The following is a 16883-nucleotide window of genomic DNA, read 5'->3' on the forward strand; positions in this document are numbered from 1 at the left end:
CAAGTTGTCTCCCTTTATCAGATTTTTTTTTTCAAATTGATATTAAGGTCGCCACGAGTAAAAATATATTGAATTTGAAACAAAGGGGGTAACAATGCTCATTTTGAATTGTTTCCATTTATCAGACTTTTTTTTTTAATTGAAAACCGGGTTTTGTGACAATTTTGTCCCTTGTTTTGTAATTGAAATATTTCATACATATAGGTATCTCACAGCCGTTCACAGGGTTTTCTTTTGCAAACTTTTGTTGCCTACTTTTAATTCTGTTGTCACAAAAAACTAGCAATGTTAATGCACTTCATAAATCACAGTCTGAACTGCAAACACTTAGTTTGTAGCTGTATATTAAAGATTTGAATGCAAACAAATATGTTATATACTAGTAATCCATATATTTTATATATAGTTTTTGCCCTGTCTGTTGGTTGGTTGGTTTGCGCCATCTTTAACATTTGCAATAACTTGCAATATTGAAGATAGCAACTTGATATTTGGCATGCATATGTATCTCATGGAGCTGCACATTTTGAGTGGTGAAAGGTGAAAGGTCAAAAAAACTAAATCAAAGCGGCGCACAAGGGGACATAGTGTTTCTGACAAACACATTTCTTATTATTTATACTTTCTAAAAGCAAAATGGAACAAACATAGATATATCAGTAATTATATGAGCTTATTTATATGTCAGTCATTGTCTTTCTAGGCTTAGCCGCTAGCAAAAGCATGTAAATAATGTTAATTTATTCAGTAGATATATACAAACTTATATGGTTATGTATGGCGCTTCAAAACACTTCACATAATTTATTATAACGTAAAAGAATAGTAACACAATACATAATACTAAATCATCAACTTACAACAATTTTGAGGTACATGTGCTTGCAATTAACAAAGTGATTATGTATTTTGAAAAACTGTGGAATTCATGAATAGTGTGTTATAAACCATTCAGTGCATGTATGGAAAACAAGTAAACTGCAGCATAGTCTGCAGTTTGTTCAATACAGTATTGTAAAATTGTATTACCTTTAAAATTATAAACAATGCTGCATTTGTACCAGCGTATTATACATTTATCATGAAACAACAAGTAACAGCCAAATTATGTATTTCGCAATAAACAGGAAATCCTATTAATGAATTAATTAAACAAGCTTGTTGCTACTGTACACTGTCATACTAAAACATACTAAAAATGATCACAACTCAGTGGTTTAGATACTACCGGTACCGGTAAGTGCTTAAACATCAGGGACGTATCCAGGATTTCTGTTTAGGGGGGGGGCGGGATAAGATTGAAAGATTTGCTGGGAGTCCAGGGGCCGCTAGGGCCTTTGGTGGTTGCAGGGCAAAGCCCTGCTAGGTGGTCCAGGACCCCCGCAAGCTCCGTGATTTTAGTGATTTTGAAGGCTTTGACAACCACTTCTCGAGGCATGTCACGCCTTATATACTTTCATCAAAGTACCTTCTTATAATGCCCAAAAAGTGCAAAGTTTATCGTTTAGGGGGTCTATGGGCGCAAAGCCTCCTGGAAGCTTCACGATTTCAATGATTTTGAAGGCTTTGACAACCACTTCTCGAGCATGTCACGACTCATATACTTTCATCAAAGTACCTTCTTATAATGCCAAAATAAGTGCATAGTTTATCGTTTAGGGGGTGCAGGGGGGGGCAAATCCCCGGGAAACTCCAATATTTAAGTGATTTTGAAGGCTTTGACAAGTTTAAAAAGGTGATTTAGATCTAGTTAAGTGTGAAACATCAAATGAATTGACTTTACTTTGGCGATTTTAGGGGGGCGTACGCCGTGTCCGCCCCCCCTCCCTCCCTGGATCCGCCTATGAACATACTTGTCACAAGTTTTTTTTTACTAGTGTAACATAAATTTGCAGCCACTGATTGACATACAGACTAAATTTGCATTGGAACAATCGGTTTTTGTCCTCAAATCATTAATTTAACAACACGTTGACAATGTTTGAAAATATAATCTTTATAACGCCACAGCTGATTTTGTTTACAGACTAGACACATATATGGCCGATTTGGTTTCAATAAACCAACAAAGGAGGGATTCCTGAACTCTCTAAGGTTTCAAGGATATTAGTCATGGTGATCTTATTTATTGGTTCTGTAGGTTTACTTTGATGCAACATTATCATATGTGAACTTTAGATTTTTAGAGAGCTTACAGTATACATGTATGTGTCTGTTAGTTAATATTTTATGCACCTTATGATATACAACATTTCAAGACAATAATTATTTCCTTGTGTGAGAATTTTTTCATTTAGGGCACTTTATGGTGAATTACAATGTTATTGTTACAAAATAAGAACAACTGTTTCTGCTTAATAAGGCGAGTTTTAATTAGGGCTCAACTCTTGGCAGAAGGTGACTTACATTCAGAACTAGCGTGAATGTACTTAAAATTTTAATTAAAGTTATTGCTAAATATTTTTATCTGCAGTGCTTATGAAAATTTAATGTAGATTTGCATAGCCATTTGGATATCAATTAGTAATATGTACAGTTTTACTGTACATTGTAATAATAGCATAGGTAAACTAATTTTTAGTCTAAACTAGGACAAAAAGTAAATACATTGTTGCATTTTAGTAGTTTACCAGTTGTGTTATGCTTGTTTTAGAGGGAGCAATTCGTCCTGACCATGCGGCGGTTTGTCATGAACAAATGCTTCCTAAGTTCAGCCTTGAACGGCGCCTGTGTTGGGTTGGCAGGACTGGTAGTGGGATACATTCGAACAAGTGGGTAACAACAGGCTACTCTATGGTTTGTTAGATGTCAACTGTTTTAGATGTCAACAGTTAATGCCTCGTACCGTATTTAATTACCGATACATTAAATATCTAGTTCCATATCCAGTAGGGATATAAGTAAATTTAATAGAACAAGTGTCACTTTTTCCTGATATATTTCGCCTTTTCTAAGTGTTAACAAAACCAAAATGTTGAGTAACATAAAGAAAATGTAGCCAATTTGTACAAAAAAACTTTAAACAAGTATATTATTGCAAAACACTTCAAGAAAGAGTGAAATCTGTACAATGTACATTAAATATGCTTATCATAAATACTTTTTAAATTTTAAATATCTGTAACACTATTGCTGTAGATGTTATTAGCATGTGTAGATGTGTTGTATATGATTATATGGTATGTTACGTTGTATATTTACTCTTTTCTCAATCATCAGAGGTTCAAATATTTTATATAAACTTATATTGAATCATAACTTGAAGAATATTTTGTTCTGAAACAACAAGGCCCCAAAGATTTATAATAATAAAGTATGTAACTTAGTTTTGTTGTACTCTGGAAACTTTGTGCAAATAATGCCATTGGGCCAAAACTACACATATCCTACTACTACATGAATTGACGACTTCTGTGTGACAGGCTCTCATACTCAGTAACTGTTTCTAAATCCATTTCTTGTTTCAGGCGACCTTCGCAAAGCCTCCAGGTTTTACGTAGTTCCATCTATTGCTTTTGGATTTCTTGCATCAAAGTTAGTTTTTAAATGTATATTCCGTACCAGTATCTTTTCTTTATTCTTTTGATCAGAAAAGAACAGCGCTTTCACAAATTGCATGTCCCTTGCAAAAAACCCGCTGGAAAAACTACGATCTCAAACAATCTTTCAGAGTTGAATTACGTTTATGTGTAGATGATCTTTAAAAAAGTAATTTTATCTGCAGCAAGTTATGACAGAATAATTCTTTTGAGAGAATTATTACCCTTTTTATGCCCCCGGATTGAATGATCGGGGGTATATTGTTTTTGGCCTGTCTGTCTGTCATTCCATCAATCTGTCATTTTGTCATCAAAACTTTAACCTTACATTAAAGTTTTGCAATAACTTTTGAAATATTGAACATAGCAGCTTGATATTTGGCATGCATCTGTATCTCATGAAGCTGCACATTTTGAGTGGTGAAAGGTCAAGGTCATGCTTCAAGGTCAAAGGTCAACAACAAAAAAAGTGGCGCATTAGGGGGCTTTGTGTTTCTGACAAACACATCTCTTGTTGTTTTTAGCTCGGCTGTTTTTGGAGAAAACCCAAGGTATTGTCATAGCCAGCTTGTCGTGTCGTGTCCGCCGTCCACGTCGTGCTAAAATCTTAACATTTTGTCTAGGTTTTGAACATTGGCCCTAAAATCAAAGTGCTTTCACCTACAACTTTGAAACTTCATATGTAGCTGCACCTTGATGAGTTCTACACGCCACACCCATTTTTGGGTCACTAGGTCAAAGGTCAAGGCCACTGTGACCTCTAAAATAAAAAGAGCAAAAAATTCTGACAAGCTTTCATTTATTATGCCCCCCTTCAAAGAAGAGGGGGTATATTGCTTTGCACATGTCGGTGGGTCGGTCGGTCTTTCGGTCGGTCCGTCCACCAGGTGGTTTCCGGATGATAACTCAAGAACGCTTGGGGCTAGGATCATGAAACTTCATAGATACATTGATCATGACTTGCAGATGACCCCTATTGATTTTGAGGTCACTAGGTCAAAGGTCAAGGTCACGGTGACCCGAAATAGTAAAATGGTTTCCGGATGATAACTCAAGAACGCATACGCCTCGGATCATGAAACTTTATGGGTAGATTGATCATGACTCGCAGATGACCCCTATTGATTTTGAGGTCACTAGGTCAAAGGTCAAGGTCACGGTGACCCGAAATAGTAAAATGGTTTCCGGATGATAACTCAAGAACGCATACGCCTAGGATCATGAAACTTCATGGGTAGATTGATCATGACTCGCAGATGACCCCTATTGATTTTGAGGTCACTAGATCAAAGGTCACTGTGACCCGAAATAGTAAAATGGTTTTCGGATGATAACTCAAGAATGCATATGAAACTTCGTAGGTACTACTAGGTAGATTGATCATGACTCGCAGATGACCCCTATTGATTTTGGAGTCACTAGGTCAAAGGTCAAGGTCACAGTGACAAAAAACGTATTCACACAATGGCTGCCACTACAACGGACAGCCCATATTTAAAAAATGCACCCACAGCCGAGCGTTGGCACCCGTTATGCGGTGTTGTTGTTACAATATAGAATGTATTTTTGTAAACCTAGTTTGTGCAGAATGAGTGAAATGAACATCACCTGTCTTATACCACACTCCTAAATAGGCAGTAACATGTTTAATTTCTTTTTATTTCTAAATAAATATCAAAATTTTATTGAGGTGTAAAATTAAGAGAGGATAAATCTGGTACTATCTCATACAGAACTGGATACCAACAAGGCAACACATGATTATTTGAGAAAATTTGTGTTTTCCTTTTTATTGCATAATAAATGTTCATCAAAAGAAAAATTATATTTATCATGCCCCCCTTCGAAGAAGAGGGGGTATATTGTTTTGCACATGTCCGTCGGTCCGTCCGTCAACCAGATGGTTTCCGGATGATAACTCAAGAATGCTTAGGCCTAGGATCATGAAACTTCATAGGTACATTGAACATGACTGGCAGATGACCCCTATTGAATTTCAGGTCACTAGGTCAAAGGTCAAGGTCACAGTGACAAAAAACATATTCACACAATGGCTGCCACTACAACTGACAGCCCATATGGGGGGCATGCATGTTTTACAAACAGCCCTTGTTATTTTGGCCATTTAAGGTGTTTTTCATTGTGGGTTTTGTAAAACTTTTTTTTTAAAGCCACGCCTACCAAGCATGGGATTGCAAAATTATTGGTAATAAATTAATAACTAAAAATGTGAATAGTTAACCTGGTTTTTAGCTGGGCTGTTTTTGGAGAAAACCCAAGGTATTGTCATAGCCAGCTTGTCGTGTCATGTCCGCGGTCAGTGTCGTGCTAAAACCTTAACATTTTGTCAAGGTTTTGAACATTGGCTCTAAAATCATAGTGCTTCAACCTACAACTTTGATACTTAATATGTAGCTGCACCTTGATGAGTTTTACATGCCACACCCATTTTTGGGTCACTAGGTCAAAAGTCAAGGTTACTGTGACCTCATTAAAAAAAATTATGTCAAGCTTTTATTTATTCAAAACTGCACCCGCAGCCGAGCGTGGCACCCGTTATGCGGTGCTCTTGTTTGGCATTGCATTCTTTCATTTCTTATAAATGTAACTAGTTTTAAGGCACACACAAAGCATACATATTACCTGGTTATCTAATAGTTATATTTACAATTAAACCACTATTACAAGAAAATTTCTTTGGTGTTGTATTGAATAATAGTTTAACTCAAACTTATATCTTTTTCAGTACATTCTGCAATCTAAGACAGGCGAAACACCGTCGTGCAACACCATTGATACCACAATAGTGACATTTTTGTGACTGTGCAAAGACTGTGATATCTCGGAGAGAGTACTGGTTCAGTCGAAAGAAAAAAAGCTGTACAGATTCAGAAAAACGCTTATGGACAAACATGCATTCAACACGAGTGTGTGTGTGTGTGTTTTGACTTTTCTTATCACAAAAGCAAACACTAAGAACACAATTTTTTGTTCTATCTGAAAATTAATAATTAATTCCTTACCTGTGTTAGGTATAGTTTTTGACTCTTTGTTTACATACAGTGGAATTAATACATTCATTTTGTCTGTAAAATAAGATCGTTTTAAGACTGATAAATGTGATTTTTTTCGCCTTCGTATTTTTGTTAAAGAACTGGATTTATGTCCTTGTCTAGTAAAAAAATGACATTTTAATACTTGTGTAGCACGTGACTCAAGAGCTATTGCTGCTAGAGGGATGGAACATTATATATAAATCAGCATGTTATCATGCACATAATTGTATGTTGTAGCATAAGTTTAGTTTTGAGAAAAGTGGAGTGTCTGGGCATATTTTACCTGTGACCCATCTATTTCAACTTTCTCCAATATTATTAGTACAACTAGCTAAATATTACAATATATGCAGCATTGAAGTTGTAGTTACTATTTATCACTGTTATGAAAGGCTTTAGTTGTGTCAAATAGTTAGCAATTAAAATCTAAAATAGTCTAGAGTTGGTATTTAATATTATTTTGTTGAGTGATGTTGCTACATTTGAAAGTTTTACATTTTATACTTTTTGATCAAAATAAAGTTGCTTCATTTAGATGTATTATATTAACTGTTCTTATATTTCATTCATTAAAATGAATCCACTGGGCATTTTTGATAACTGTTTTAACATATGTATAAATATGGGCCTTTTCAGTTAATTTTTGCAGAAATGCCACCCTTCTCTTATCAGCATTGTTGTTTAGGCTAGGTTTTAACCCTCTCAGTGCGGGAACCGAATTTTGAAGGCCTTTGCAAACAGTTTGGATCCAGATGAGACGCCACAGAACGTGGCGTCTCATCAGGATCCAAACTGTTTGCTATTCTGATAATATTCTTTGAAAAAAAATCGAAGAAAATGCTAATTTTAAAAATTCAGCAGAAGACATTTTAGCCGACGACAAATTTCCCAGCATGCAAAGGGTTAATTCATCTGTAAACTACCTGCAGTTATTTTGCTTGAGAAATTTCACTTTAACTTAATATATAATATGAAGCGCATGACTAGCTATTGTGGTGGTCCTATGCCTGGCGTCGTGCATAGCTTTTGTAATATTAAAGCTAGAAATCCAGAGGAGATGCCACTTTCGTTCATGAAACCTTAATAAAATTTGGTCAGAAGTTTGAACCACTGTCATGTGTCCTAAAACTATGTGACTTAGTCATATCTTTGCAATATAAAAGCAAAATTAATGGTTCAATTTAATGAAACTTGGTTGGATTGTATTTCTTGACTAAATCTGGGCTGATTATGAAATTGGGTTGTGCCTCAAAAAACTCAACAGTTCAAATTGAAGAAAATCCTTGTTAAAACTCAAGAAGCCACAGTAATGACTCAATCTTGAAACAACATGGTCAGAATGTTTATCTTGAAAGTATCAAGGCATGTTTGAATGTGGATCAAGTGGGGTCAAAAACTAGGTCACAAGGTTTAGTTTTTAACAGCTGTTATACCTTGAACCCATGTGAATGCTTTATGGCCATCATCGCTCTGTTTTCACGGACAAATTCACATGAAGTTGCAACAATATTTCATTAACCCTATGTATGGAGAACTGCCCAAATCCCTAGCATGCATGTCTTTCACAACTTGGATACGATTCAGGCTTTATGTTTATGGCAAGATGGGAAATAACTTACATAAATGAGAAGTCAACTTTAAGGTCTTTTTCAACTAGGCTATATTTTTAACCAGGTTTTCTGAAGGAAAAAACTGGTTATTAGATTGGCGAATGTCGGTGGGCTGGCGGAACAAGCTTGTCCGGGCCATAACTTTGTCGTTCATGGTGAGATTTTAAAATCATTTGGCACATTTGTTCTTTATCATTAGACGTTGTGTAGCGCGAACGAATTATGTCGATATCTCCAAGGTTAATGTCACACTTTGAGTTCAAAGGTCAAAAATGGTCATATATGACCTTGTCCGGGCCACAACTATGTCATTCATTGTGAGATTTTAAAATCATTTAGCACAATTGTTCACCATCATTGGACAGTGTGTTGCACGAAAGAAGTACATCAATATCTCCAAGGTTAAGGTCGCCACGACTAAAAATAGATTTATTTTGAAACAAAGGTGGTTAATCATAAACAATCGGTTCAGTTTGAGTTGTCTCCCTTTATCAGAATTGTTTTTCCAATTGAAAACCTGGTTTTGAGACAATTTTGTCCCTTGTTCTCAATTTCGCCATCTCGAAATTGTCTGTTTACGTTTGTCTTGAAGTCGCTCAGGACCCTTTTTTATATAAAATCACCACAGCAGATAGGCCGGCAGCAAAAGCATTTCTTGTTACCCTCTCCAAACAATGAAGTTGTATATCTTAAAATGCAACCCAATGTCATTTTGACCCAATGTTTAAATAGTTTACTGTACCCAAACCGCAATCAGTCCCTGACTTGAAGGAGGAGTTAAGCGGTATATTTTATCAAAAGAAACTGTCAGAATGCATGCATTATCCCCATGCTAGCAGAGTGGCGCGACTTGTCGGCCAAACAACAGATTTTACTTTTGGTTCACAAATAGTCTGATATATTCATTTTTACGTTGCTACGCATACCTGTTTCATACAGCAATATTCTGAAATTGGGGACAATGGAGAAAACAAATTCCGCAATTACAATTTTCTGCAAAAATGACCACAATCGAATTAACTGCGGACATCATATGGTAGTGTTTAATAAAATGTATCTGTCCATTAACAATTAGGAATATTTTTTTTACAAACAATAAATATTTATTAGAAAATCAAATCCAAACAGTTTATGTATGTCTCAGACAACATTGTTTGCAAATTGGAGTTCAGTTTACTCCCAAAGTAAAAACATTTTACAAAATTATTGTTCGAAAATGGAAAATAAACATCATATTCATATGCTTATTTTGGTTGATCATCTTTTAAATGGTCCACATTTTACTGAAAAAGCATGGAACTGAAATGGAAGATATTGAAAGGTAAACATAATGGAAGATATTAAAAGGTAAACATAATGGAAGATATTGAAAGGTAAACATATAAAATATTATTAATTATTAATTTAACTCTGTTAAATACATAAATAACAGCAATAACCATTATGTGTCTTTGTTTATATTTGTTTTCCCCCAAACTTCCACTATTATCTATAAATGCATTGATTTCTGCCTTTATGTGGCATGTATTTTAAAGATTCATCAGACTGTCTATAACTAATGATTGTAATTTAGTATGCGTTGAGGATTTAACTCTATTTTAATATGGGTTGTGATGCATCGTGGAAATTATTAAGGTTTCTATTGGTGTATCTATGTTTTTATTAATCATTATGCATTGATTTGATTAATGCAATAATAAGGTCAAGGATGTCATAAAATTTGAAAATACGATTTGTTTGCGATTAATGCTGATGGGCTTGGTGTAATGAGGGGTATAAAACAAGTGAAGAGCTGATAAAACGCTGAGCAGAAACCACTTCTCCCTTATTTCTGCTGAACTCCCTCAAATTTGAAACTAGGATAAGCTCTGTAATTTACAAGTCTTTATTTTTCAGGCTATTAACATTGTTAATAGTTACCTAGTCATGCTGGAAATATGAATAAGCCCGTTGGCATTGAGCATTTAACCGATACATGCAGCTTCAGTGTTGTACATAAGAACAGCATTCTACATATAAAAGACAGCATAAATAGACTTTGATTTATTTTTCAACTTAAGTCATGACTCAACAAAATGTTAACAACTGTAAAAGGTTTCAAAATTAATGCATTCAACTGTTTTCTTATATTTAAATTATTACAATAATACCTAAACAAACATATGTGCTGTTAAACTCAACAACATTACTTTGACACTATATAATTTTGAACTTGCAATATTTAACAATAAGCAATAAAGGTATATTAACTAAGTTAGTCATATAGCTTTTTTTTATTCTAGTAGACGATCAAGCAAACAATCTACAATCTTTTTTCATTTACATATTTATCTAACGATTAACATATTAAAGCTTAAATGTTTCTACTTTGATCAAAATGATTTCTTAAACAAATAACTCCAATAAACAAAGTTATTAAAGAATACAAAGTTCTTTTCCTGTTATGACAATCATACGTTTTTGTTCAATGAAGTACATGACGCACTTAAAACATCAGTTGTTTCCTCAATTCACAGAAGATTATATGAACAATAATGGAATTTAAACCAACAGTTGTACCAACACTTTAATGCCTAGCTGATGATCATTTATTCTAGTGACATTTTGAGTAACATCATATGTTCCATAACACCTTTTCCCATTGTAAATGATTATTGATGAAATAAATTAGGAAAACCTAAAATGTACATTCTACAAAAAGACTTAAACCTGATTTTACTACAATAATCAAAAGGGCTCATGCAGTTCTTATTTTACTGATACTTAAAAATGGTAAAAAGAGGTTTTTGGCCAATTTTTTCGCTACAAGAGCTCACTGATACAAGATTTACCATAGAATAAAGATACAAGTTTTATTTGAGGATAAGACAGAAGATATTCTACCAAATAATTGAAAAGTAATATAAAACTAGATATGGTCACAATTGTGACTTTGTTAAGTTGTATCTTTTGCCATTTCCTACAGTATTTCTGTCTATCATGTTTACCAACTCACACTTTTTCTGGGATAGCTGGCTTACCAGTACTAAGTGCACTTACTTATGCCAGTTACAGACAATTACCCTACATAAGACAGAGGTAGGGGTGGGGAATGGTCGGAGAAAGGATTTCATGACCAATGCCAACACAAGTTATGTGCCTGGGGGACGGGGATCAAACCTACAATCCTTTGATATGAAGTCCAGCCCTTAACCATTTGAGCTAGATGGCCTGCGAGGAATACCCCAAAATGTTGCATATTATAGTAGCCTGGTGTTGATCAATCTCTAGGTTGAAAAGGATGAATAACTTGTAATTTTCAACTCAGGATAATAACTTCGTTCCATAAGAAACAATGCCTTCAAGTTTGATGTTGCATAATTAAAAGAGTAAGAGAACATATTTAGACAGGTTTGAGCCAACGGACAGACTCATTTATTTTTTTTGAGCCAATTTGGGGTCGAAATATGGCACACTGTGTGTGTGAGTGTCCTGCTATCAAGGTATAGATTTTTGCCTTACAATCACCATAGAATTTCTCTCTTAATGTTAGCTTCATTTCGAAAAAAAGATTTCAAAATTTGAACAATAATTGCCTCAAGTTAGTTGCATTTTTATCAACAATCCCAACAATTTTCATCAATACAGGTTATGTCATAATCCAATTATGCATTTTGATGCAAATTTTTTATCAAAGTTTAATAACAAAGAAGAATTTAGACATGTAGTCATATAAATTTTATTTCAAAAATCCCCTTGTATCACATGATTCCCAATCTAAATGGCCCCCATCACATTTTGACCAAGTGACAAGAAAACATTGCAGACAGACACATGTTCATAATAATTCGACAATACCCTCCTTTACTTTGTTACAGGATGGTACAATAAGTTTCTGTAATGAATCTGCACAGCACTACACAGCTGAATTTTGATCAACAACAAAACTTTTACACTCACAATGTACAACTTCAATACATGGATATATGCCAATTATTCAAGCAGCCATTTCCCTTCAGAAAAAGAGCCCATTACATGTTGTATAACACATCGTTCTAGCTTGCACTTAAGGTAACACAAGCAAAATATAAAATTGTGACATGCATAAGCTTTCTTTATGTATGTCATATAACAGAACTACATGTTGTATTTTGAAGTTGTCAGGACAAGCAAGAAAAGATAGCACTGATTGAAATGATCGATGAGATTACCAAAAATAATGAAAGTGATAAAAGCAAAGTTTTGTTAAATCTAAAGCACTATTTCATGAAACCCAGTTTGATCTGTAGATTCAATGAAATAATTTGTATATATATATAGAATGAAACAAATCAATCTGAACTATGACAGTGATGTTTGTAGCCAGGCCTTTTCCTGGCCATTTTGGGAAAAAATTAATTTCGGTATTGGGCTTTTTTTGCGTAAAAAGTCCACTGATTTGGGAACAATTATTTATAATAACTCTTAATAATAATTTGAATAAGAAGAACAAGGGACAAAATTGTCACAAAACCAGGTTTTCATTGTGAAAAAAAAATCTGATAAAGGGAGAAAACTCAAACTGAACTTTTGAAATGACCAAAAAAAATTAACCCCCTTTGTATGTTTTTTTTTTTTTAAATCTATTTTTAGTCGTGGCGACCTTGACATTGGAGATATTGACGTGATTCTTTCGTGGGACACACCGTCCCATGATGGTGAACAAATGTGCCAAATGATTTTAAAATCTCACAATGAATGACATAGTTATGGCCAGGACAAGCTCATTTATGGCCATTTTTGACCTTTGAACTCAAAGTGTGACCTTGACCTTGGAGATATCGACGTAATTATTTCGCGCGACACACCGTCCAATGATGGTGAACAAATGTGCCAAATGATTTTAAAATCTGACGATGAACGACATAGTTATGGCTCGGACAAGCTCATTTATGGCCATTTTTGACCTTTGAACTCAAAGTGTGACCTTGACCTTGGAGATATCGACGTAATTATTTCGCGCGACACACCGTCCAATGATGGTGAACAAATGTGCCAAATGATTTTAAAATCTGACAATGAACGACATAGTTATGGCCCGGACAAGCTTATTCCGCCAGCCCGCATTCGCCAATCTAATAACCAGTTTTTTCCTTCGGAAAACCTGGTTAATAAAATCATATAAATTATTCTTTGTTAGATGTAAATGAAATAAAGTTGAGAGAAAATTATCATTAGACACGTTTTTTCTGAATTTCTGAAAAAAAAATTGGGGGGGGGGGGGGGGGGGGAATTTGGTTGTAGTTCTTTCAAATTGGGAATTTCTTTACAATTTAGGTTTGGGAATGTGTCTGTTTAATGGACCTGTAGATTTTGCCAGGAAAAGGCCTGGTAGCGAAAACTATAATTGCATCTAACAGTGAATAAAAGCCAGTTCAAATTACCACGCAGTGTGCAAAGCTTGAATTTGGAATTTTTAATTCAAAATAAAAATCATAAATAAGTTTTTTTAAACCCTGTGATTACATGTATTATGTACTAAATCAATAGTTTATGCTCTGGCAAAAATGCTACGTTTGTTTTTTCTTAACCAGATGGTTCAACCCAATTTGGTTTATTTGCCAAGAAGTGAATTTTAACTTTCAGTCTGTCATCTTTAATATAGCCATTGACTGGATTTAACACGCGCTCCATTTTTTCAAAGGCTCCAAATCCCCAGTCAAACTGTTCTGGCGTGAAGGTATGCGATATCTTCAAGCACCGGTTGTTCTTGTCCACGGCTCCTGAATGTTTTTTCAGAATGAGAATACCTTTGACGACACATGACCAATTCTCAATACCATCTGGTGGTTCACACTGAAGAAAGAAGCCAAAATTTTCTGGTGATATTTTGAGGAATGCGTTGAACTTAAAATTCCAAAGGGTAATCTGCTTGCTTTTCTGCCACTTAAGTTTGGAAACGTTTGTCACGGTATGGCTAATGGTTGCTCCAATAGCATGGTCAAAGCCTTGGAGCTCTGGCGTGTGAAATCCCTTAGACATGTCTAACAGCATGTAGGACTTAACCAGCCGAGTGTGAAGATGACCATAAGCTGTCTGCTGCTTTGAAACAACTTTCTTAAGTACCAATGCTAGTATGTCGTCTGATACCAAATCATTGGAAATCTTAACAAGCTCTTCAGGGTTCTTTTCTAGCAGTTTTGAGATGCAACATTCTTTAACAGATGAAAGATTGTGCAAGGAAACCTCAGACAGACATGCCAGGACTTTCTCTGTCGGAACATCAGTACCATTTATAAACCTCAGAAGAAATTTTTCACATTTCTTTTTAAGGGACTTTATTTGGTATTCATCCGCCAGTGGAAGCACTTTGTACACATTGTCAATAGTGATCGCCTTCTTTATGTTTGGATACAAGCAGCAGAGAAATTCATGGAAGCTATCAAAGTGTTTGCCTGGAAGCTCTACTTCATTCTTGTACCTTTCTGTAAATTCTGAGCCAAACATAGCTTCAAACACCGGTGAGGTCAGAGCCAGAACGACCTTAGCAGCGTATATTCGTTTATTTTCAATTATAAACGCAATGTCATCTTTCCAAGTTTTAACAGTGAAGTCGTACGAGATTGTAGGTTTCGATTGTCCAGGTTCGTCCGCGATAGATTCCATTGAATCTTCATCCGAACTTTCGCTTCCTTCCGACTTATTATAACTCTCCATATCATTTCTTAGCATTTCACTCATGTCTGGTGATACTCTTGAGTTCTTGATTGAAAGGAAAAATGTATTTTACCAGGTAGTAGATTGATAATCTTTCTTTTATTGGAATACTTTAAACTAAGGGAGGTCACTACAACAAATTTAACATAACTTTAGTCAAGACGGCCCACATCAGTCAAGACGGATGCGGGTAATCGACGTGGTTAAACTGAAAACATTTAACTAATTTGCCGAATATTTACGTAAAATTATGGCTTATTATATTGATACATTCAAGTTAATCGTAAAGTTAACGATAAGGTAATTTTATATTTAAAGAAAATACATTTCGATCCTTAATCTGGATTTGCGTTAAGACATCCAAGTTACACGTAGTCTGCAGACTTTGTACTACACTAGTAAACCTTATTAAAAGCAGAGACGTAGATATCTACGTCTCTGTTAAAAGTATTAATTTATGTATAAAGTATTGATTTATCTGAAGGATCACTGTAAAGTCATGATGATGAGGATAGCAATTTTAATGCGTTTTCACATGTGTTAGTCAGACTTCAGAAGTAAAAGTGCTTGTAAAAAGTGAAGCTATAGCCTAGGCATAGTAAAGACGTGTACAGCTTCTCACAAAATTAATGTTGTTTCAAAATAGGATTTGATTGCATCCGTCTCCGGCCGATTTACCTGTTCGTTATCGCTAGTGACTAAAGCTTTCGAATCGCGGGGTATGGTGATTGATTTAAAACCTAATTGTACCATTTTGAAAGCTGCGCGTTTAAAATTTAGACTAAGAACAAATACGAAATATATACATAAGTTGTGATAATGTTGTTTCACGTTTATTGTATTTTTAGCAGAAATAATGTTATAATAAGAACAACACGACATTTAATAATAGTTTTGAAAATTTAATAAAATCATTCATGAATAGCCAATGATGGATTTATACAATTAAAAACGATATAAACATAAAACCAGGGTGTGATTTAAGAACCGCATCAGGGGAGGAAAATGCCCTACCCCCCTTAAAGCGTTCAAGTTAACTCTTCATTTTATGTAGATCCAGCAGGGTAAAAAACTATTTGTAAAGTTAGTTTGACATTCAAAGGGAGGAAATCAGCTGAAAGGAGGAAAAATCACATCCCTGAAAACCAATATAACACTACTAAGTTAATCTCCATCACTCTTAACTATGGCTACAATGTCTTAACCTAATAGACGGAGTGTGATTTAAGTCCAAATAATCGACAGTAGGTCTCAATCAGGTGACCGGAACTTCCATATGACCCACCAGGCTCACCACATATGCAGTCGGCTCATTGAATATTCGCGCCAGGGGGGGGGGGTCCATGGCGCCGCTGGGTTGACGAGGCGCTGAATGCCTGCAGTGCTTAACGGGGGAGGGGGGGGTGAAGAAAGACTTGTAATCAAAGCTTTTGGTGGCGCCCCCTGTCAGTCTCACAAAGTTTGTGTACACAACAGGGCGGGGCGTGGTCTCGTTGCCCTGGTCGTTAAGGCTTATTTTAACTTCCCCGCGCTGGGACACACCGGCGCACGGGTAATATGTGTATGTCTTGACGAGGTCGGTCGATGGAACCTTTCCGCTCCCTTTTTATTTGACCACAATAAACAAATACAGTATAAAGTATATGAGTTGAAGTTCGATTTGCCTCTCAGCAACAGATGTATTAAAACTGTTGTAAAAGCATAGTTTATCAACTCGATTAAATAGCTTATTAAATTTAAATATACTGCTATCTGTTTTGATAATTTTATCATGCACTTTCTTAATATTGCCAGTGATTCATCCCATTCATTTCTTGCCGATGCGATGATAACACTCGAGAGCCTATGAACAAGAAACTGAATACCAGAAAGGCTTACGATGAAATAAAATATACAGATGCTGAAACCAGAAAGAGAAGATTCCAAAAATGGATGAATCTCTTGCATTCACCTATTTGCGATCAATATATTGGAGCTAGTGTCATAAACGAGTGGAAGGAAAA

The 16883-nt window shown here is 35.3% G+C and overlaps 1 protein-coding gene across 4 annotated transcripts in view; it reads right to left on the reverse strand.

Annotated features, from left to right (window-relative positions):
• LOC127871754 (uncharacterized) overlaps positions 1-15069 on the reverse strand; it is a 343111-nt gene extending 328042 nt beyond the window's left edge. For 2 of the 4 annotated variants that reach the window (XR_008045537.1, XR_008045538.1), the window contains exon 1: positions 12969-15069. Coding sequence is in view for 1 of the 4 variants with exons in the window: in XM_052414922.1 (XP_052270882.1) it covers positions 13750-14904 (1155 nt within the window). In the remaining 3 variants the exon portion in view is untranslated. Of the gene's footprint in view, positions 1-10074 lie in introns of those variants that run through there. The other 2 variants (XR_008045539.1, XM_052414922.1) reach the window with 2 other exon arrangements.
• Between the last annotated feature and the right edge of the window lie 1814 nt (positions 15070-16883).

This window comes from Dreissena polymorpha, chromosome 3, assembly GCF_020536995.1.
Source record: "Dreissena polymorpha isolate Duluth1 chromosome 3, UMN_Dpol_1.0, whole genome shotgun sequence".
Classification (NCBI taxonomy): domain Eukaryota; kingdom Metazoa; phylum Mollusca; class Bivalvia; order Myida; family Dreissenidae; genus Dreissena; species Dreissena polymorpha.